The sequence below is a fragment of the Mustela erminea genome, chromosome 11, assembly GCF_009829155.1.
Source record: "Mustela erminea isolate mMusErm1 chromosome 11, mMusErm1.Pri, whole genome shotgun sequence".
NCBI lineage: Eukaryota > Metazoa > Chordata > Mammalia > Carnivora > Mustelidae > Mustela > Mustela erminea.
The window spans coordinates 54,125,909-54,147,877 of NC_045624.1; the positions used below are offsets into that span (position 1 = coordinate 54,125,909).

Consider the following 21,969-nt stretch of genomic DNA (forward strand, 5'->3'; position numbering starts at 1 on the left):
TATATACTATATGTAAATCTTGGTGTACAAGTGCATTTGTAGATTTTTCTGGGAGTTACAGTGATTTATTTTTCCCTTTCTTAGTCAGACTCAATGGGGACCTGAGCTCTCAAAGAGGAAGCACTATCCTAAAATAAATCAGTGGTCTATAATTTAACACCAAACCTAACAAATGTGAGCTTGATTAGGCAGGCTTATAAAGTGTTTCATGATGCTTTTAGAATGAGATAGTCTCTATGCTACCTTCATTCTTCTGGCTAAATTCTAGCCAAGGAAATCCCCTTGCAGAAATTCCCTTTCTGTTCTCAACTATTATAAAGTTGCTACAAATGGTTAAAGAAAGAAAGAAAGAGAGGAAGAAAGAAATGAATAAATCCCTAATTCTACATATAAAAAGATATTTAATTGAAAAAATGCACCAAATGCATAATAATTAACCTATTTTTAACTTTGGATGACCACTTCTTCGGGCTTAATTTAATAAAGTAGCCCACAGCTTAATGCAATATACCAATTTTCTTACTGTTCAGTTCTCCAAGTAATATAAATATGTTAAGGGGCCTCTGAGCAAGATCAGCAGAATGCATCACAGTGAGAAAGAACAGTAATGATAAAGAAAGCCCATGAGGGCAGCAACAAAGCAGCTCTGTCTCTTCAAAGAATAAAACTGTAATGGAAACCCTTCCCTCATAATTAGCAAAGGGTCTTTTTAAAGGTTCTCCATTGATGTGGTGTAGCTGACCCTCCCGTAGTAATAATTATCCCTAGATTTGCATACCACTTTTAACATTTCAAAGAGCTTTCACAGGCTTTATCCCAAAGTCAGTGTGGGCTTCCTCTGCTTCCCCAGGGGCCTACAGGTTTTTACTGCCATCCCTCCTCTACTGGGACTGAATGGAAGCCTGTTGCATTGGCATGCTGGGTCCAAACCAGTAGTAGAGTGGAACCACATAGCCTATAGCATAAATCTTTATTCACTGACTGCAGGTTCCCCTCATGAACAAGATAAGTGAAGCAAAACTACTTTGCAACAAGCCTAACTTAAGAAATCCAGAAAATAGGACTTCAGGCTTTGAAACTATTCTGTATCACACTCATACATTTAACAAATGCTTACTAGCTGTCTACCAAGGACCAGGCATCATTTTAGTGCTGGTGACACTGCAGTTAACCAGTCAAAGCCTTTGACACCACCGACTTTACATTCCAGTGATGAACAGAAAACAAAATAAACAAATACACACGCAGTTTGTTAGCTAATAAGTAGTGCTATGGCACTCTTTAAAGTTCAGGATGTGAGGTTCCAGAAGGAGTTTGGAAGCTGACTCCACAGAACCTTGTAGCTTATTATAAGGAATTTGGTTTTTACTCAGAGTCAGTCGTGAGTTAAGAAACCATAGGAGGATTTGAAACAGAACATGACATGTTCAGATTTACATTTTAGTAGCGTAACCTGAATGCTGTGTTAAAAACAGATTGCATGGGCATGGGCTGGGGCAAGAAGTTAGCTACTGCAATAATCTAAGTGAGGACAAGAGTGATAGATGCCTGATGCTCTTTTAGTCTAAACCCACCATCTGCTGCAGGAAACCACCGATTTGATTGATTTCTTTCTTTTTCCTTTTCTTTCTTTCTTTTAGATTTATTTGTTCTTATTTGGGAGAGAGAGAGTGCGTATGCAGGTGGTGGGGGGAATGGCACAGGGAGAGCAAGACAGAGAATCTTAAGCAGACTTTCCACTGGGTGGGGAGCCAATGTGGGGCTTGATCTCACACCTTGAGATCATGACCTGAACTGACAGCTTTTAGATCAGTGACTACTTTAGACTGCTTTAGATAAGATAACTAATCACTACAGATTAGTTTTACTGTTCTAGAACTTGATGTAAGTGAAAAGCAATGAGGGTAATGGGGAGGCTGGGTTGGGAGGAACAAGTGAAGGCTCCGTGTAGAGGGAGGTGGATACAGCATTCACCAACAAGAAGGGATACATTTTGTTGTTTCCTCTTTATTTGGTTAGTAGCTTACAAGATATTTGAGCTGTAAAAATCTGCTAACTATTGTAGTTTAGGCCATATTATGCAGCAGGTCTGAGGGTTCCTAGATGAGCAGAAATGAGATCTGCTGCAAGCCCTCCCTTGTTAAGTAGGGACCTCTCCAAAGGTTTGATTCCACAAGTGCGCTCTGTGTGGTATGTATACAGGACTCTCATGGCACTGGAGCTCTTGTTACCTTTACTATATTTTAATTCTTCTCTTTGCTATGAGTCATTTTCCAATCAACTGAGGCATATATAATTACTCAGTTTATTGTGCTACTTGTCACCCCATTTGTTACCATTTACCTCAAGACCAGCAAAACCTACTTAAAGAAGTTTCACACATACATCTCCACAATGTCAATAATCCCCTTACCTTTAAAAACTGAAAAACAATATAGTAAATGAATTTTTAAAAACTTAAATTCCCTCATAATTCTGCCATACAATTGGTATTTTTATACATGTTGTCTTCATTTTCGTGCACTGGTACACCTATTGTATATAACTGTATCATGGTTTACATTTTATGTTGCTCTCTTATTATGATATAGATTTCATTTTAACCAGTAGTAAAAAAAAATCTTTTATTAGTTTATAATGTTACCAAGCAACTATAATTTTAGAAGTTTGAGCAAGTTCTGATTGCCTGAAGTGATTAACACATTGGATGAAAAGGCAATGGGCACTTAACCTCTAAAAAACGGCTGGGGCCTATTATGATATGTTTTTAAAAATCTTATATATCTGTTAACTGTATCTCAATAAAATGTGACCCCTGGGTTTGCATGGCCTCCTCCCACCCCAGGCCGCGTCCTGTTAATAATAAAGCGAGCCTCAGAGACAGCAAAAAAAAAAAAAAAAAAAAAAAAAAAAAAAAAAAAAACTCTGAAGGGGACTCTTTCCAAGAGCAACCACAGCTGACCTCCTCACCTGAAACACCTGATGAGGAAACTGACCCAGCCAAATGAATGCAAAAACCCTTCTAATCCAGCCCATCCTACTAGTAGCTCTAACTCCATATCACACTCACTTGCAGTGGATCTGCTATCCTCTGTGTGTGTGTGTATGTGTGTGTGTGTGTGTGTGTGTGTGTGTGTGTGTGTGTGTTATTTTTAAGGAGAAAATAAAGTACAAATGTACTTTTTTTTTTCTTATAAAAATCTTATAAAAATCTTATATAAGTTAAAAGATGGTTATGTTAAGTATAATAAATTTTTGTACATTCAAGCCCTAAGGAACTAAACATCACCACTGAACACAATTTGAGTGCAACACACAAGCAACACACAGCACTCTTATTTTGGAGTGGAAACAAGGGTAAAAACTTACACAATCTGACTTGCAAGTAATAATAGTAACTAATAGATTATTTAATAAGCAGTGGAGACTCTGGTGGCCAGTATCCATTTCTGGTTGCACAAAGTTAACACTTAAAAAGAAAAAGCCTGTAATCTTTTTAGGCAGAAAAACACATTTTCAAACAAGCTCAAAGTAATATGTGTCATTAAGCCTTCTGAAGGGTCTGAAGGCCATGATTTTAAAAAGGGGTTGGAGACACCTGGGCAGCTCAGTCAGTTAAGAGTTTACTCTTAATTTCAGCTTGGGTCATGATCTCAGGGTCTTGAGATTGAGCCCTGTGTTGGGCTCCATGCTCAGCAGGAGTACCTGAGATTCTCTCTCTCCCTCTCCTGCCGCCTGTCCCCCTGCTCACTCTTTCTCTCTCAAGTGAATAAATAAATCTTTAAAAAAAAAAAAAAAAGTAAAAGTAGGGTTGCCCACTGCAAGTAGTATTCAATGGTTTTTCATATGGCAGTGATATGAAAAATTACTCCCCCAAATTTCTCTCCCAAATTACAATTACTCTCCCAAATGCAATGCAATTTGGTAAAGGACCATCCCTGCATTGTGGTCCTAAAGTATGTCAGCAGTAATCAGTAAGCAGGAGGTTAGTGTGAGGTTAGAAGGGTCCAGGGCTCTTAAAGGAGGATGGTTTAAGGGCAGGAAAACCAGACTGTATGCTTCTCCACTAGAGGTGAAATTAAGTTAAGAACTCTTTGGGGTTGTGCTAAAGAGGAAAAGTGGTCACAGAAGAGAACCCACAAGTGTGTAAAAAAGAGGCTAAGAGTTGAATTGGTTATAGCTCTGATGGTGGTAGTGGTGTGGGATCATTATGGGGAGGTGTAAAGTGCAGAGCTATTGGAAAAGAGGCATATATGGGATGACTGCTTGGATATCAGCTTCCTCTATGTTTTTAGCAGCAGCTATGGCATCTTCTTCTCTCGTCCAAATCACTTCCATCATGTAGAAGTTTTTACAAGGGTGAACACTCTGCATCAATATCTTAAAGATGGCTCTGAACTCAAGAAATAATCTACTGCAGAGCCATACTTTCTTGTGTTAAAAACAGTGTTGAACTAGGACTATGGATATAAGAAATGATCTGCTCACTTACCTTCTCCAGTGCAGCTTGAAAAACTGATTCACTTTCTGCATCTAGGGCAGATGTAGCCTCATCTAAAATGAGGATCTTTGGGTTTCGAACTAAAGCTCGAGCAATAGCGATTCTCTGTTTCTGTCCTCCACTCATTTGTGCTCCTTTTTCTCCTACCAAGGTATTAAATTTCTATTTGAAAAATCAGAAAAAGCACAAAACAAAAGACAGCATGATCAAGTCATTTGGACAGGAAATGATAATCACATATTATTACACATTATGTTTTAATATCAGCTTAATCACTACTTCAGCCTGGCTGCTTTTGACCTTTGATCTGTTCTTTGTAAAAACAAACAACTATTTGAAAAAAAGAGTCTAGTAAAGAGAGGACCTAAGAAAAATTTGGCTAGTACTAAAAGAAATGAGAATGGGACACCTGGAGGTTAAGTTTAAGTCTGCCTTTGGCTCAGGTCATGATCCCAGGGTCAAGGATCCCAGAATGGAGTTCCACATTGGGCTCCTTGCTCAGTGGGGAGCCTGCTTCTCTCTCTCTCCCTCTGCCTGCAGGTCTCCCTGCTTGTGCTCTCTCTCTGACAAATAAATAAAATCTAAAAAAAAAAAAAAAAAGGAAATGAGAATGTATGATTATGAAGGATTTTTAGGTGGATTAGTAATAATTTGAACCAATTTTCAAGTTTTTAAAGATAGTTTTAGAATGCACTGATATCTTTAAAAGAACCATAGTAATACAACTACATTCTTAACTATTTTTTTTTAAAGATTTTATTTAGTTATTTGACAGAGAGAGAGAAAGATCACAAGTAGGAAAGAGGCAGGTAGAGGGAGAGGGGGGAAGCAGGCTCCCCACTGAGCAGAGAGCCCCATGCAGGGCTCAATCTCAGGACCCTGAGATCATGACCCGAGCTGAAGATAGAGGCTTAACCCACTGAGCCACCCAGGGACCCCTACATTCATAACTATTATTTGAAAGGTTTACTAACAACTTAATATATTACCTACAATTTCCTTCCTGGATATTCTGAAAGAAGGTATGGGAAGATTAATGCAAAATCGAACTTCTCAAAATATTTTTCCATCTTGGAACACTTTTTAGGCCTTCTTTTGCTCATTTTTTTTTTTTCTGGGATATACATCTTTAACAGAGTAGATATCATTAGATATTTGAGGTTGGAGATAATTTCTAGAACTAACGAAACATAGTAATATTGTATTGGATTATGTCCATGACCCAAAGTTCATTTCTTCAAGGTTATAAATTTAAATAGTCTCTAAAACTTTGATTATTCTAGAGTCTGGCCTTCACATTAAAAAAAAAAACCACCATAAACCTTATTGAGAAATAATTTATACATAATAAAATGCACACATATAAGGATATGGTTCTATGAGATTTGACAAATGATTATAGCTATGTTATCACCACCCTAGTAAAGATACAGAATATTTCCATCACCTTAGAAGTTTCCCTCATTAATCTTTCCACTCCAAATCCTCACACTGGTTTGATTTTTATCACTATAAATTAATTTCACTAGTTCTAGAACTTCTAATGGATAGAATCATACAGTGCATGCCTTCTTTTGATTTATTTTTCAAGAACAATTTTAGGTTCAAAGTACAATTGGAAAGATGGTATAGAGATTTCCCATATACCTTTTACACACACATGCAATGTCCCCCATTCCACAGGATAGCCCCCCATCCAACATCCTCCACAAAAGTGGTACATTTGTTATAACTGATGAACCTACACTGACATATCATAATCACCCAAATCCATAGATAACATTAGTATTCACTCTTGGTGGTATACATTTTCTGAGTTTGGACAAATGCATAATGACATGTATCTGATTGTTGTAGTATCATACAGAGTATTTTCACTACCCTAAATATCTGTGCTCTGACTGTTCTTCTCCACCTCAAAGTCTGACAACCACTCATTTTTTTCACTATTTCCATAGTGTTGCCTTTTCAGGAACATCATATAATTGAAATCATACAGTATGTAGGTTTTTCAGACTGGTTTCTTCCACTTACACATTTAGGATTTTTCCATGACTTGACTGGTCATTCTTTTTTTTTTTTTTTAAAGATTTCATTTATTTATTTAACAGACAGAGATCACAAGTAGGCAGAGAGGCAGGCAGAGAGAGAAAAGCAGGCCCCCTGCCAAGCACAGAGCCCGATGTGGGGCTTCATCCCAGGACCCTGAGACTATGACCTGAGCTGAAGGCAGAGGCCTTAACCCACTGAGCCACCCAGGTGCCCCGACTGGTCATTCTTTTTAGCACTGAATAACATCCTATTGTCCGGACATATCACTGTTTATTTATCCATTCACCTACTGAAAGACATCTTGGTTGCTTCTAAGCTTTGGGGATACAAATAAAGGTGCCGTAAACATCTGTGTGTAGGTTTTTGTGTGAACCTAAGTTTTCAGCTCCTTTGGATGAATACCAAGGAGCATGATTAATAGGTAATATGATAAGACTATGTTTAGTTTTATAAGAAACCGACAAACTGTCTTTCTGAATCTCCATTCCATTTTATATTCCCACCGGCAATGAATGAAAGTTTTTGTTGCTCCACATCCTTGTCAGCATATGGTGTTGTCAGTGTTTTGGATTTTGGCTATTCTAAAAGGCATGTAGTTCTATCTCACTGTTTTATTTTGCATTTCCCTGATGACATTCGATGTGGTACATGTTTCACACACTTATTTGCCATCAGCATATCTCCTTTGGTGAAGCGTCTGTAAAGACGTTTGGTCAATTTTTAAATCAAGTTCGTTTCTTATTGAATTTTAAGATTTGTTTATATATTTTTGAATAGCAGTCCTTTATTGGATACATGTTTTGCAAATGCTTTCACCCAGTCTGTGGCTTATCTTCTCATGCTTTTAACATTGTCTTCTGCAGAACAGAAGTTTTAATTTTAATGAAGTTCAGCTTATCAAAGATTTCTTTCATGGTTTGTCCTTTTGATGTTGATTCTAAAAAGTCTTGCCATACCCAAGTCATCTTGGTTTTCTCCTCTGTTATCTCTAGAAGTTCTATGATTTTGCATTTCATATTTAGGTCTATGATTTATTTTGAGCTAATTTTTGTGAAAGGTATAAGGTCTCTTTCTATATTTATTTATTTATTTTTTACATGTGGATGTCCAGTTGTTCCATTTGGTCATTGAAATGAGCAATAACACATTATATGTGCTCTGTTCTATTGCTGTTGCTTTTTTGTCATATGCTAGTTGATTATGTTTATGTGAGTCTGTTTCTAAACTCTGTACTCTGTTCCGTTGATCGATTTGTTTAGTCTTTCACCAATACCACACTGTCTTGATTACTGTAACTTTATAGTAAGTTCTAAAGTTAGATAGTGTTGTCCTTTAACTTTGTTCTCTAATATTGTGTTGTTTGTTGTGGGTCTTTCATCTCTCCATATAGTTGTTAGAATTGGTCTGTTGATATCCACAGAATAACTTGCCAAGATTTTGATTGGAATTGCACTGAATCAATAGATCAAATTGGGATGAACTGACATCTAGGCAACATTGAGTCTTTCTCTCCACAAACATGGAATATCGCTCTATTTAAAAAATTCTTTGATTTCATTCATCAGTCATGTGGTTTTCTTTATATAGTTCTTATACATACTTTTTTAGATTTATACCTAAGTAATTCATTGTTTTGGATGCTAATATATATAGTATTTGTGCTTTTAATGTCATATTCCACTTGTTCATTGTTGATATATAGGAAAATCACATTTGTGTTTTAACCTTGTATCCTGCAACCATGCTATAATTGCAGTTTGTGCTTTTCAGTCTGTCTTACCTAGCATAATATTTCTGAGATTCATCCATAATGTACGGATCAGCAGTTCACTCCTATTTATTTCTGAGTAGTGCTTCCACAAAATTTGAATCTATCTTGGGTTACCAAATTCAACAGAAACAAAAACAAAAAATGATGGAGCTCAGTTAATTTTGATTTTCAGTTAACAGTGAATACCTCTTCTTTTTTGTCTTTGTTTTTTAAAGATGATTTATTTATTTATTTGACAGAGAGAGAAAGAGAGAGAGAGCGAGCACAAGTAAGCAGAGAGGCAGGCAGAGGGAGAGGGAGAAGCAGGCTCCCCAGTGAGCAGGAAGCCTGATGCGGGACTCGATCCCAGGACCCTGGGACCATGACCCGAGCCAAAGGCAGTTGCTTAACCAACTGAGCCACCCAGGCGCCCAACAGTGAATACTTCTTTAGCATAAGTATATCTCATACACTATTTAGGATATACTTATGCTAAAATAATTCATTGTTTATCTGAAATTCAAAATGTACTGAAAATCTTGTATTTCATCTAACTATCATATATCAATCACAATTTGCTTATCTATTCAACTGCTGATGAACATCTGAATTGTTTCCAACTTTTGAATAGTATGATAAAGCTCCTACAAACATTCATCTACATAATGTTCTTGTGGTCATATTTTCATTTCTTTTGGAAAAATATGTGGGAATTGAATGCTGAGTCATAAGTATATGTTTAACATTATAATAAAGTGGCAAATTTCTTTCTAAAATAACTGTACCAATTCATTTTATTCAGAATGAATGAGACTTAATTGCTTTACAGCCTCATCAAAAGTTATTACTGTTATTCTTTTTTAGTTTTGGCCATTCTAGCAAGTGTGGAATGGTATCTCACTGTGATTTTACTTTGAATTTCCCTGCTGACTAATGATGTTGAATATTTTTTGTCTGTATATTGTCTATTTCTTTTTGTGGGTGTTTGAGATATCTGTTCGAGTTTGTACATTTGTTTTATTATTGTGTTATAAGAGTTCTATCTATATCCTGGGTGTGTGTCCTTTGTCAGACTATGTATTGTGAATATTTTCTTTTACTCTCTCTTATCTTTTTACCTTCTAAATTGTGTATTTTAAAAGGTTTTAATTTCAATAAAGTCAATTTATTATTTTTTAGATACTAAATGCTCCCCTATCTAAAAATTCCTTGACTACTTCAAAATCGCAAAGGTTTTTCACCTAAGTTTTTATTTTTGAAGTTTGATACTTTAATTTTTTTTAAGATTAATTTATTTTTAGAGAGAGAATGTGAGTACAAGTGGGAAGAGGGGCAGAGGGAAAGAATCTCAAGCGGACTCCTTGCTGAGTGGTGAGCCTGACTTGGGGCTCAATTACATGCCCTGAGATAATGACCTCAGCTGAAATCAAGAGTTGGACACTCAACTGACTAAACCACCCAGACGCCCCTTGATAGTTTAAGTTTTTACATTTGACCTAAGATACATGTCAAATTAATAAGTGTTGGGGTGAGGTAAGGGCCACATTTAATTTGTTTTCCTCATATGGATATCCAATTTTTCCAGCACCATTTGTTAAAAAGACTTTCCTTTCCCCCAAACAAATTAATACTGGCCTTGTCAAAAATCATTTGGCTAGAGAAGTGTGGGTCTTTTTTCTGGGCACTATTCTCTTCTACTGATCTACATGTCCATTGCTGTGCCATTTCCAATGCCTTAATGGTTGTCTTAAAATTAGATATTTATGTCTTCCAGCTTTGCTGTTGTTGTTTTTTTTAAATAATTGTTTTCCCTTTCTGGGTCCTTTAAATTTTCAAATAAATTTTGGAATCAGCAGGTCAGTTTCTAGACACACAAAAAAAGACTACTGGGATTTTGACTTGTATAGCATCAAATTTTTCAGTTTTGGGAGAACACATATCTTTAAAAATACTGTATCTCTAAATCAATGAATAAGTTACATTCTCTTTATTTAGATCTTTAGTTTCTCTAAGAAATATTTTATATTTTTCATATAGATGATTTACACACACTTTAAATTTGTTCTATTTTTAATATTTTTTGATGTTATTCTGAATACCACTTTTATTTTCATTTGTAATTGTTGCCTCTATTTAGATATCTAGTCAACTTTTTTTATAGTTATAGGTCTTACTAAAATTATCTGCTTCTTTTTGAGTGAGCTTTGGTGGTGTCTTTCAATAAATTGACCCTCAACTAAGTTGTCAAATTCATAGGCATAGCTTTTCTCATACTAAACCTGTAATCTTTTAACCTCCTTGAGATCAATAATGGTACACTGTCTTTCATACCTGATATTGGGAATTTCTCTCCTCTATTTTGATTCTTTATCAGCCTTGCTATGGTTTTACTGATTTCATTAATCTTTTTAAGCAAACAAGTTTCGATTTTAATGATGTTTCTAATGTTTTTCTGTTTTTGCTTTCACGCAGTTTTGCTCTAATTTTAATTATTTCCCTTCCACTTGCTTTGGGTTCAACTTGCTCTTACTCTAGTTTCTCAAATTGGAAGCTTCACTTACAGATTTTGGATCTTTTTTTCTTTCTCAAAGAAGAATTAAGGCTATAAATTTCTCTTAAAGCAGTTCTTTAACTGTATTCTACAAGTACTGATAAATATCAGTTTCATTTTTATTTAGTTTAAAATAGTCATTAAGTTTCATTGAAACTTCCTCTTTCAGGGCGCCTGAGTGACTCAATGGGTTAAGCCTCTGCTTTCAGGTCATGGTCTCAGGGTCCTGGGACTGAGTCCTGCATTGGGCTCTCTGCTCAGCAGGGAGCCTACTTCCCCCTCTCTGTCTGTTTGCCTCTCTGCCTACTTGTAAACTCTTTCAAATAAAAAAACAAAATCTTTAAAAAACCCCAAAACTTCCTCTTTCAGTTCATAAATTATCTAAAAGTGAGTTATTTAATTTTCAAATACTTGTGATTTTCCAGCCTGTGGCCATACCACCCTGAATGTGCCCGATCTCATCAAATATCTGTGGATTTTCCATATATATTTCTGTTACTGATTTCTATACTTTATTTCTATTATGGTCTGAGAACATTTTTGTATGTTTTCTTTGAACTTGCGAAGTTTTTTTTTTTTTTTTTTTAATGGCCCAGAATATTGTTTATCTCAGTGAATCTTCCATGTGTACTTGAAAAGGACGTATTCTGCTGTTATTGGGTAGAGTGTCCTATAAATGTCAGTTAGAGCTAGCTGGTTGATAGCATTGTTCAGGTCATCTGATTACCTGAACTTACTGATTTTCTGCCTACTTGTTCTGTCAAGTACTGATGGCTTCAGTAAAATTGTGGGTTTTTCTTTTTCTCCTTTCAGGTCTAGCAGTTTTTGCTTCATGCATTTTGAAATTTTTAAGTGCATACACATTTAGAATATGATTTCTTGCTTATGGGTCATAGTTTCCTGTTTCTTTGGGTATCTATTTGTTGCAGAATATATACTGAATTCTGTGCACCTTATGTTGGAAAAACTATTGAATTTTATTTTCTTCTGAAAACAAAGTTGATTTTTGTTCTAGTAAGCAATTCAAATCCTGACTGATCATTTTGAACTTGTGTAATCCTGGTTTTATGCTTTGTTGGGTGAATCTGTAGAAAATCTTTAAACTTGGCAGGACCCAACCTGTAAGTTCTATCTCCTTTGGGGATCTTGTCATGGCTAGGTTTTAGAATTTGTTAGGGCAGGTCTAGAGTCAGCATACTCTAAGGTATGGTCTTTAATCTTAAGGTGTGACCTTTTTTGGTGTCTCAGCTATATGTCTGCGGTATTAAAAAGGTATAAATGTTATCGCTCCACTATGGCTGGGCTGTGCTTTCAAAATCCCCATCGCACTCCCTGACTTTTAGGATCTCTATTATACTCAAAGTTTTGTTGCAGTTGCTCTTTGATAATCCTTGGGAAGTCTTATCCTCAGCTAAGGATTGCCTACAGGGTGCCTACAGGGACTTCTATCCCCATACCTTAACTCTACAGCTCTTTCATTGCCTCTCCAGTTGCTTAAGCTGCTGTGAAATTCTATCTCTGCCTTCCAGTTTAGTGGAGTGCCCTGTTCTGTCTGGATTCTAGTTCACAGAGATGGGGTCAGAGATTTCTTCCTACGAGGAATGCTGCAACTTTATGGGCTTTCCTCATGAGTTTCCTTTCTCTCAGGGATCACGGTTTTGTGTTACCTCTTGTCCAATGCTTGGAAACAATTATCCTATGCCTAATATATTTTAACCAGTTTTATGGTTGATTATGGGAAAAGGCCTGGGAATATCAGTTAATCCTAATACATTAATTTAAAAATATGTGCATATCATAGAAGTAATGGCATTTATTTTTAGGCGCCAATTTCCCCAATTTTTCTATTGAGGACTTCTAGAAATCTTATTTATTACTGTGCTTATTATTTCTCTGGTCAATCATGGCTGTGTAATTTAGTTTCCATCATGATAAGCCAGTATCTTTAATTTGTTCTTTGGATTATTTCTTTAAGATTTACATAAAATTTATAGCAAGGGACATCTTTGTGTAAATACTGACCTTCTACTAAAGGCAAGTAGTAACTTACAGGGTATGAGTTAAGAGGTCCCAGAAAATTCCCTAATTCCAAGTGGGAAACTGAAGATCCTTGGTGTTTGAGGAAAGGAAGTCACTGAAAGTGCTAAAAGGTCAAAGAAAGGAAGTCTGTTTTCCCAAACTACAAGGCAAAGAATGATCTCAAGCCCTTAATGAGTTTGCTATTCCAATTATGACCCAAAATAATGGGGCATAAAAGATAATTAGTGACAAAAGTTTTTATTAAAAGAAAAAGAACAAAATTATTATGACTCATGGAGTATGGTTTGTAAAATATATCCACTGAAATAAACTTTTCTGTTACTGTTTCCTTTTGGTATAGTAGAATTTTATTCTGTATTTTATTTTTTAAAGATTTATTTATTTTAGTGAGAGAGAAAGGGAAATATGTACACGTGTAGGGCAAAGGAAGAGGGAGAGAGAGAGAGAGAGAAAATCTTTTTTTTTTTTTTTAAGATTTTATTTATTTATTTGACAGAGAGAGATTACAAGTAGGCAGAGAGAGAGAGGAGGAAGCAGGCTCCCTGCTGAGCAGAGAGCCCAATGCGGGACTCGATCCCAGGACCCTGAGATCATGACCTGAGCCGAAGGCAGCGGCTTAACCCACTGAGCCACCCAGCCGCCCGAGAGAGAGAAAATCTTAAGCAGACTCCCTGCTGAGCAGAGTCCACCACAGGGCTTGATCTCAGGACCCTGGGATCATGATTAGAGCTGTAATCAAGAGTTGGACGCTTACCTGACTGCACCACCCAGGCACCCCTTATTCTGTATTTTAATTTCAAATCTCATCCTTTTGTAATTTACAGAATGCTCCCCACAATAGTTTCAAGGTAATTTTGATGAATGAATACTTTGGGAAATGTAAATAAATGGTTTTATACCTATCAATTCTAAATACCCATTAGGATGTGATATAAACTAATATCAAGAGTTTTAGTTTATTATATCTCTTTCCAAATATGATTTACATCTGTTTTCCATTACTGGCTTCATGTGCCCCTTTTTTTTCTTTTTTAAAAATTTTTAATATATAATATATTACTTATAAAAAAAGTATAAAACTTATAAAACTGAGCAACCTTCAGTTTATTTTCTGAGCTTGTCTCTTATGGTCTGTCTCCCTCTCTGGTTTCAACCTATTTTATTTTTTCCTCTCCTACCCCATGATCCTCATGTGCTTCTAAAAAACAGTCGTAGTTTTTCTTTTGCCTCATCACAGAACCAATCTCCACACTGTCTGTGACATTCTCACTTTTAGCCACAAGATGGCCTTAAAAATCAACAATTTGCAGACACAGCAATTCTCAGTTTGGACTGATGATTTTGTCTCATATTTCTTTGTTATATATTCTTCATTTATTTTTCTTTTCCAGTTGCAGTGAGAACCAGTAAGAACTAAGTATGATTCAACGATGCATTTCTTCTGGTTGTTGCCATGCTTTCTCATTTTTAGATGTTTCATTTAGGACAATCCAACAGTTATTCACACTGCTCCTACTCTGTAGAAGTTATTGTTTTGTTATCTTATTTTTGGAATATTGCCCTGCTTTAGTTCTAAGTTAAGACCACAGGCTACATAGTGTACTTACATTGGGAAATGCCATTATAAAATCATAAGCATTTGCTTCTTTTGCTGCTTTCTCAACCTCTTCATCAGTCACTCCATTTCGTCCATATTTAATATTGTTATTAATGGTGGTTTCAAACAAAACAGGCTCTTGGCTGACAACTCCAATATGTTCTCGGTAATGGTGTACATTCAAAGTTCTGATATCATTCCCATCCACTGTGATCTGCCAAACCAAAGGAATGAATCATGTTGTGATGCCTTACACTGCATTGTGTTTAGAGTCTTTTTAGTAGTTCAAACCATAAGCTGAGGAGCAGGGTGTTTCAGGGATCAAAGACTTATTTTGATAAAATAATATAGTATGTATATTGTCAACACTTTTTCTGATAAATGGGAATGAATAAAATGTCAAAAACCTGGCTTAAAATCTTGTCAAACCACCTGAAAATCTTAACTCTAAGAAAAACAAATTAGTAGATACATGCTATAGGAGCCACAAATGTTATAATGTCAACACATGTAACAAACTTCAATTTTGTTATTTTAAGACTGATGTGATCTTTGCATATTTTTCTAAAACATGCACTTTTTCTAAAAAGTTTTATTTCCCATGTGGGGTTCAACTCACAACCCTGAGGCAAGAGTCACATGTTCTTCCAGGTGAGCCAGCCAGGTGACCCTAGGAAATTTCCTTTATTCTCTTTAACACCCCATTTCACTGCAAAAGGCAAAAATATCTTTTATTCATTTATATAAATAATAATAAATGAACACAGTCTTCCTCATAGATAGTATCATTACCCATTATTCCAAATATTCCAGTGGGAGGGTCAAGGTTTGATAATTAAAACTTACAGAGCCTATCTTTCTCACCAACTTTAGTATTCTCTCTGAGCATGGGTATTCTATGCTACTGTTTTGTGTATGGAATGCTTATCTAATAATCTAGTTATTTAATATTAGCATGAATACGTGAATCTAGTATGGTCCAAATTAAGACTTAGGAAGTCAAATTTAAATGAAACCAGGCTCTAGCAGGGTAGATTTTCTTTTAAATAGCCGAAAATTTTAAGAGAAGCATTAAGAATTATGCTTCCGTAACTATTGTAGTCTTATTCTCTATGCTATTTACAAGGGTAACAAAGCCAAGTGCAACATTATGGGTAATAGAAGAAAATGAGAGAGCATATTTTCTACAGATATTCTTCTGGGATATTTTGAGAAACTGATAATCTCATAAATTCTGAGTACTACAAATTATTTTTCTCCACAGCTTTCATCACCTTCTAACATACTATATGTTACTTATTTTATTTGTCAATCTCTTGTCATCAAGAGTGTAAACTTGATGAAGGCAGAGGATTTTATGCTTTGCTCATCAATATTCCCCAGGACCCAGAACACTGCCTAGCACACAGTAGGTGTTCAATAAATATTTTCTGAATGAATGGATATACAGGAAAGAAAATGAATTGGCTGAGAAAAGCCAATGTTAAAAATTAAAAACTGATATAGTTGTAAGCCCTCTGTTATAGGTGGTATTTCCTAATTTCATCATGTGATGAAATGATTGCTAGGTGCTACAAATGATTTTGCTAGGTGAACTTACAAAGCCATTGTCAGGATCATATAACCTTTGTAGAAGCTGGACTGTAGTACTCTTCCCACTGCCGCTGGGGCCAACCAAGGCCACAGTCTCTCCAGACTTGATTTTGAGATTCAGATCTTTCAGAATCTATTGGAAAGTAGGGAGAAAAATTCTATAAAAGTAGGTATGTGAAAACACGATTCCCATATTTTCAGAGATTTAATGTATAATTATAAACAGAAAATGAATTTTTCTGTGATACTTAAAAACAAATTTAGATCTTGTTTTCTTTCATGTACATGTATAATAAAAATTTACATAACTTTGAAAAATGATAAAAAAAACTGTTACCATCTCTATATAAAGAGGGGATCTAGATTAAGATTACTCATAGAATATTAACTAGCCACAGCAAACTGTTCATATTTTCAATTTATATCAATATAATAACTACCAAGTTAGTGAAAGCTTTTATCTTCTAATTTACAACAACTGAATGAAATCTTGCCAAATATTTTCATGAGCTACTTAAGGAAATTATTTCTTAAAAATGTGGGATGCCTGGGTGGCTCAGTGGGTTGAGCCGGTACCTTCGGCTCAGGTCATGATCCTGGGGTCCTGGGATTGAATCCCGCATTGGGCTCCATGTTCTGCGGGGAGTCTGCTTCTCTCTTTGCCTCTGCCTGCCACTCTGCCTGCTTGTGCACGCTCTCTCTCTCTCTCTCTGACTAATAAATGCATAAGTAAAATACTTTAAAAAAGATATATATATATATATATATTTAATATTACCACAAAATGTATTGCAATGTAAAACAACCAGGAAGATTCTCTAGGTGCTCCCATGAATGGGATTCCACCATTAGAAACCCTCCTTCTCTAGCAGATCTCATGGTGTAGCACTTTAAAATTTTTCTCAATCACTGAGAGTTGCTACCAGCTTTTAGTGTCCTACAGACCTTCAATGTGAGAGAAGCCTGACAAATAACTGCCCTATGAAAATGACAACAGCAAGCAAACCCTCACCTATTTTTGCTTGCATTTATATGTACTCAGCCAGAAAATATGGGAATCTCTCCTTGGACTCTCTCACTTTGATCTCCCCATTTGTAAAGAAACGGACCCTTTAAATAATCTAAACATAAAACTTTCAAAGGGCCAAGCAGGGAAGAATTGTGTAAAGGAGGTGAGAAACTGGGGACTCCTGGTGGGAGTACCTCCTCTGTATTTCAGTCTGGAGTTGGTTTCTGTTACTTTCCTTGGAAGAATCTGTGTTGTTGCTTTTTAAATATTTATTTATTTATTTATTTGTCAAGGAGACAGAGAGAGACACACAAGCAGGAGGAATGACGGGCAGAGGGAGAAGCAGGCTCCCTGCTGAGCCAGAAGCCTGAAGTGGAACTCCATCCCAGAAATCTGGGATCATAACCTGAACCAAAGGGAGCCACTTAACAGACTGAGCAGATCAGGCTTCCCAAGAATCTGTGTTTTGTTTATTTAAAAGTGGTAGACTCTTTCTTTAAAATTATTCATTCTTTAGCTTTAAAAAAGGGCTATATTTCAAAAAATTCACTTAAAAAGTTGTTTAAAACCCAGAGAGCACTTTACATTGCAATTTAATGGCAAACTGGTACTTAAGTCTTCAACAACCAACCCAAATGTAGTTGCAAATGCTGTGTTTATGTTAAGAAAAATGGTAGAAAACAACACTATTCCAGTAATGGTAATTAAGTAACAAAAATTTAAAAAAATAAAAAGCTTTGAAAAGAGAATTTCAATCAAAAAGAAAAATAAGAAAGTAAGGAGTAGACAGATCTTTTCTGGATGCAAATTTTGCAGGGGGTATGAGGGCATTTTAGACAGTATTAAAGGTTGATGGCATTAGTAATTTTTTATCAGTTTTACTTAAAATAGTCTCCTTCTTTTTTTTGAAGGTTTTATTTGTGAAATAATGAGCACAGAGGGAGGAGCAGAGAGGTAGAGGGACAAGGAGACTCCGTGCTGAGCATGGAGCCAACACGGGGGTCAATCTCAGAATCCTGAGATCATGATCTGAGCCAAAACCAAGAGTTGGACACTTAAAGGACTGAGTCACCCAATTGCCCTTGGTCTCCTTTTCCTACGACATAGGTATTTTGTTAGTAATTACTCTTTGCAATTTTTAGCTGTAACTACCTTTTTTGGATAAGTACACAAATAAAATGAAAAGAAAAAGAAAAGACTGATAAATATTTTCACAAGAACTTGTCAAAGTCTAAATGATGGAGGGTGGAAAAACTCTGTGCTGCAAGTGTGACTGCTCATACACGTGAGTGTGTATATGTATCTAAAAGTGAGGAAGAATTGTACCTGAAACACGAATGCTGGTGCAGTAGAGCTCTTAGGAAAGGGAGAAGGGAAAGGCACAACATGGGCATAGTTTCTTCAGGTTAGAGACTAGAAAGTTAATTTGAGTTATCTCTGTTGAATGTGATAATATTCAGGGATCACTGATAGGTGATGCCATCAATCCAAGACACTTTGGTGTGCTCCCAAATGCAGAGTAAAGGAATTTCAGGGAGTTGAAAATGTTTTAGTCAGTTGGATGTAGAAAAGAGGATGCAAAATATAACTAGCTCTTCAAGAGTTTTTGGTCCATTACTGATCCATCTTTCCTCCCCTTCCACTCTCTCCCTCTCCCGGCTTTGGCCTACTCTTTCCCTCCCTCCCTTCCTTTCTCTCTCTTTTTCTTTTTTCTTTATTTCTCTCTTTCTTTCCTGAAGTCTCAAAGAAAAGTAAAAATGATCCTAAATAATCTCTTAAGAAGAGATCTTGGCCAGGATAAGATAACATAAGACTGCACAATTCTATAATTAAATTAAGCTACCTTGACAGATGGTCTTGACGGATAACTGAAAGAGACATTGTTAAATTCCACAGTTCCTTCTATGCATTCTGGTTTATATCCTGTTGTTGAGAAGTTATCTATTGCAGGTTTCTTGGAAAAACAAGGAGAATGTTACAACTCTTCAATGGACTAATCTGACACTCTACATCCTAAAAACAGTGTAAAGACCGTTTTCTTTTACAATGTTTTCTTTTCTGCTTCAGAAGTATATTGAGTTAGACATGAAGATTTCAATAAAACACAATGTCATTTTAGAAAAGTTAAAACAATCTCTTTCCATAGCCAATTGTCCAACATGGATTTTGCCCATCTTTTAGTGAAATAAGTGTGTCAATTTTTTGGTTTCTTTCTTGTAGTAATGGTAGCTATCTTTCAAAGCAGTTTGAAGTCTTACCTTATCAATAACCTGGAAAATATGAAAGGCAGCTCCTCTGGCTATAGTGAAGGTTTCAAAATTAGGGGCTGCTGTTCCAATGCAGTAACTACTATGGATTACGCTAAAAAAAACCTATAGGAACAAGAAAATAATATTTACCCTCCTCAATTACATAAGAGAGACAACAGAATGAAATGTATATATGGTTGAGATCAAAGAGATATTAGAGAAGTAAGGTAGGAAGGAATGGAAGTTGTTGTCTAAATATAAAGGAAAGAATTTAATTCAAGTATGATAGCTTTTTCTTAAAGTGAAACAGCTTTTGATTATCCCATGAGTTTCTTATCACCTGCCAGGAAGTCTGAGTAGGAAAATCTGCTTACTATGGAGTGCTTACTGGTTGAGCGAGATGAGCTGCCTTTCCTCCTTGCTGACTGATCCCTTAAACTTTACAGAGAAGGATGTCACAGATTTCAGTAGCATAGAGGCATTATACTATTTCTGTTGAACTTCTCTGAATTCTTATATTATTGGACATCTTTCATTTTCAGACAGACACATATTTGCAAAAAATAAAATAAGGAAAGAACCTAAGTCAGGGCATTTTCCCTATCTTTCAAATGAGGAAGCTAAGGTTTAGCAAGTCATTTGCCCCAAGTCACACACAAATTGAGAAATAAGGATGTGCCCCAAATTCCTCATGCTCAAGTTTCATTTATATACAAGTTTTAATGATTAAAGTCTCAAATCCAAAAGGTAACTTTAGTTGACAGAAAAGAAATCTACATAGAATGGGAAGGCCAAATAAGAACTGAAGTATATAGACCAGATCAATTCAGTTCAGCAAGACAAATTGTTCTTAATCCTGAACTGAACTGTTTATTGTTGAAATTTGGGAGGATAAGTGAATAAATAAAAATTTAACATAAAACCCCTAAGAGTTAAAAAAAAAAAAACCCAACCCTCTAAATTGTGACATTGGACAGAGCTGCAGAGAGTCTGTCTTTAACATTACCATATGCTGAAGGACAGAGGAAGGGCAGGAGAGTTTAATCTACAAAATTTTTCAGAGGGAAGACATTCAACAAGGTTAATGTAGACTGCCATTTTACCTCAGCAAGTCTGAAAGGTAGAAGTCTCACTAGAGACTGGCCTTTTTAATTGCTGGATTAAGAAAACTCTGTATCCTAATAGGGAATTCATTAAGGATTCTTCTAAAAACATGGTGCTTTTAAAGATACACTGGATGAATAAATCCTGCCTTTAAAACTATAATTTAAAGCTATATACAAGTCTTTTTAAAAATATTTTTTAATTTTAATTTTTATTTATTTAATTTAATTTTTTTATTTTAAGACTTTATTTGTTTATTTAACAGAGAGAGAGATCACAACAGGCAGAGCAGCCGGTGGGGTGGTGGTGGGGAAACAGGCTCCTTGCTGAGCAGAGAGCCTGATGTGGGGCTCGATCCCAGGACCCTGAGATCATGACCTGAGCTGAAGGCGGAGGCTAACTCACTGAGCCACCCAGGCGCCCCTATACAAATCATTTGATGGAAACAAGTATTTATAAAAAACATTCATTTTTTGACATTCATTGTCATCCAAAGACAATTTTTACTAAGCTCTAGATAAGAAGACTATATAGGCCAGTTACCTTTGCTGTCAAGACTTACAGCAAGAACAGTTCCGATGGTATAATCAGATTCTCCACTAAGAATCAAAGAGGTTCCATACCAAAAACCAAGTCCATAGGTTCCATTCATAAAAAAGTACACGGCACCAAGAGAGAGTTTTGAAGCTATAGCTTTTCTTATGCCAATATCCTTTGCACATTTTAGATTCTGTGTATACCTTAAAAAGACAAAATGCAATGGAACAGACTTCGGGAAAACTAAAACCAAGCAAATATTGTCATAATTAAAGGAACAGACCTTTCAATTTCTTTTTCCTGGGCCCCAAAGGCTACAACTGTTCGGATTGATGACAAGACTTCTTCTGCCACAGCCCCAGCTTTGGAATAGGCATTTAATTCCTTAGTGGTCAATGAAATGATTATCTGTAATAAACCAGGACCACAGTTAACCAAAAAAATGATCCTGAGGCAGTAATGTACAGAGCATTTAATTCAGGTAGAATCTAGAACAGCAGACTTTTATTATTGAAAAGGTACTTAAGATCATTTGACCTAACTTCTCAGTTTACAAATTAGAAAAGCAACTGCCAGAGATATTAACTGACTTTTTAAAGTCTCACTGCAGGGAAAGAGTTTAGTCTGAAGTAATCTTCAATCTAAATTTCTACTCTGCCTTGTATAAGCAGAGCTTCACTGTTCTCTCCCTATATTTTTAAAACCTTAGAACCTGGGTACTTACATAAATAAAATTGGGAAAGACTTAATTTGGAGATGGGTATTAGGGACACAGTCCTTTTTGGGTGCACTTTGGAAACTAGTAAGCCTAATTCGACTTGATTTGTTATTACATAAAAAGCAAGTCTTCCGTAGGCTAAAGGTCACAGAGGCAGAAGAGGAAGATGATCCTGCGTATGTCTGGATTATGACCCCTGAAGCTATTACTGCATAATGCAGGCTACTAGTAAATCTTATATCTCTAACAGTAAGAGGTGAGATTTAAG

The 21,969-nt window shown here is 35.9% G+C and overlaps 1 protein-coding gene across 1 annotated transcript in view; it reads right to left on the minus strand.

Moving 5' to 3' along the window:
* Window positions 1–21,969, minus strand: part of ABCB5 (ATP binding cassette subfamily B member 5) — a 135,628-nt gene that overhangs the window by 69,989 nt on the left and 43,670 nt on the right. The window contains exons 9-15 of the mRNA XM_032304029.1: window positions 21,267–21,391; window positions 21,009–21,186; window positions 19,352–19,465; window positions 18,937–19,047; window positions 16,092–16,217; window positions 14,502–14,705; window positions 4,493–4,663 (exon numbers count right to left, since the gene is read on the minus strand). Coding sequence (XP_032159920.1) covers window positions 4,493–4,663; window positions 14,502–14,705; window positions 16,092–16,217; window positions 18,937–19,047; window positions 19,352–19,465; window positions 21,009–21,186; window positions 21,267–21,391 — 1,029 coding nt within the window. The remainder of the gene's footprint in view (window positions 1–4,492; window positions 4,664–14,501; window positions 14,706–16,091; window positions 16,218–18,936; window positions 19,048–19,351; window positions 19,466–21,008; window positions 21,187–21,266; window positions 21,392–21,969) is intronic.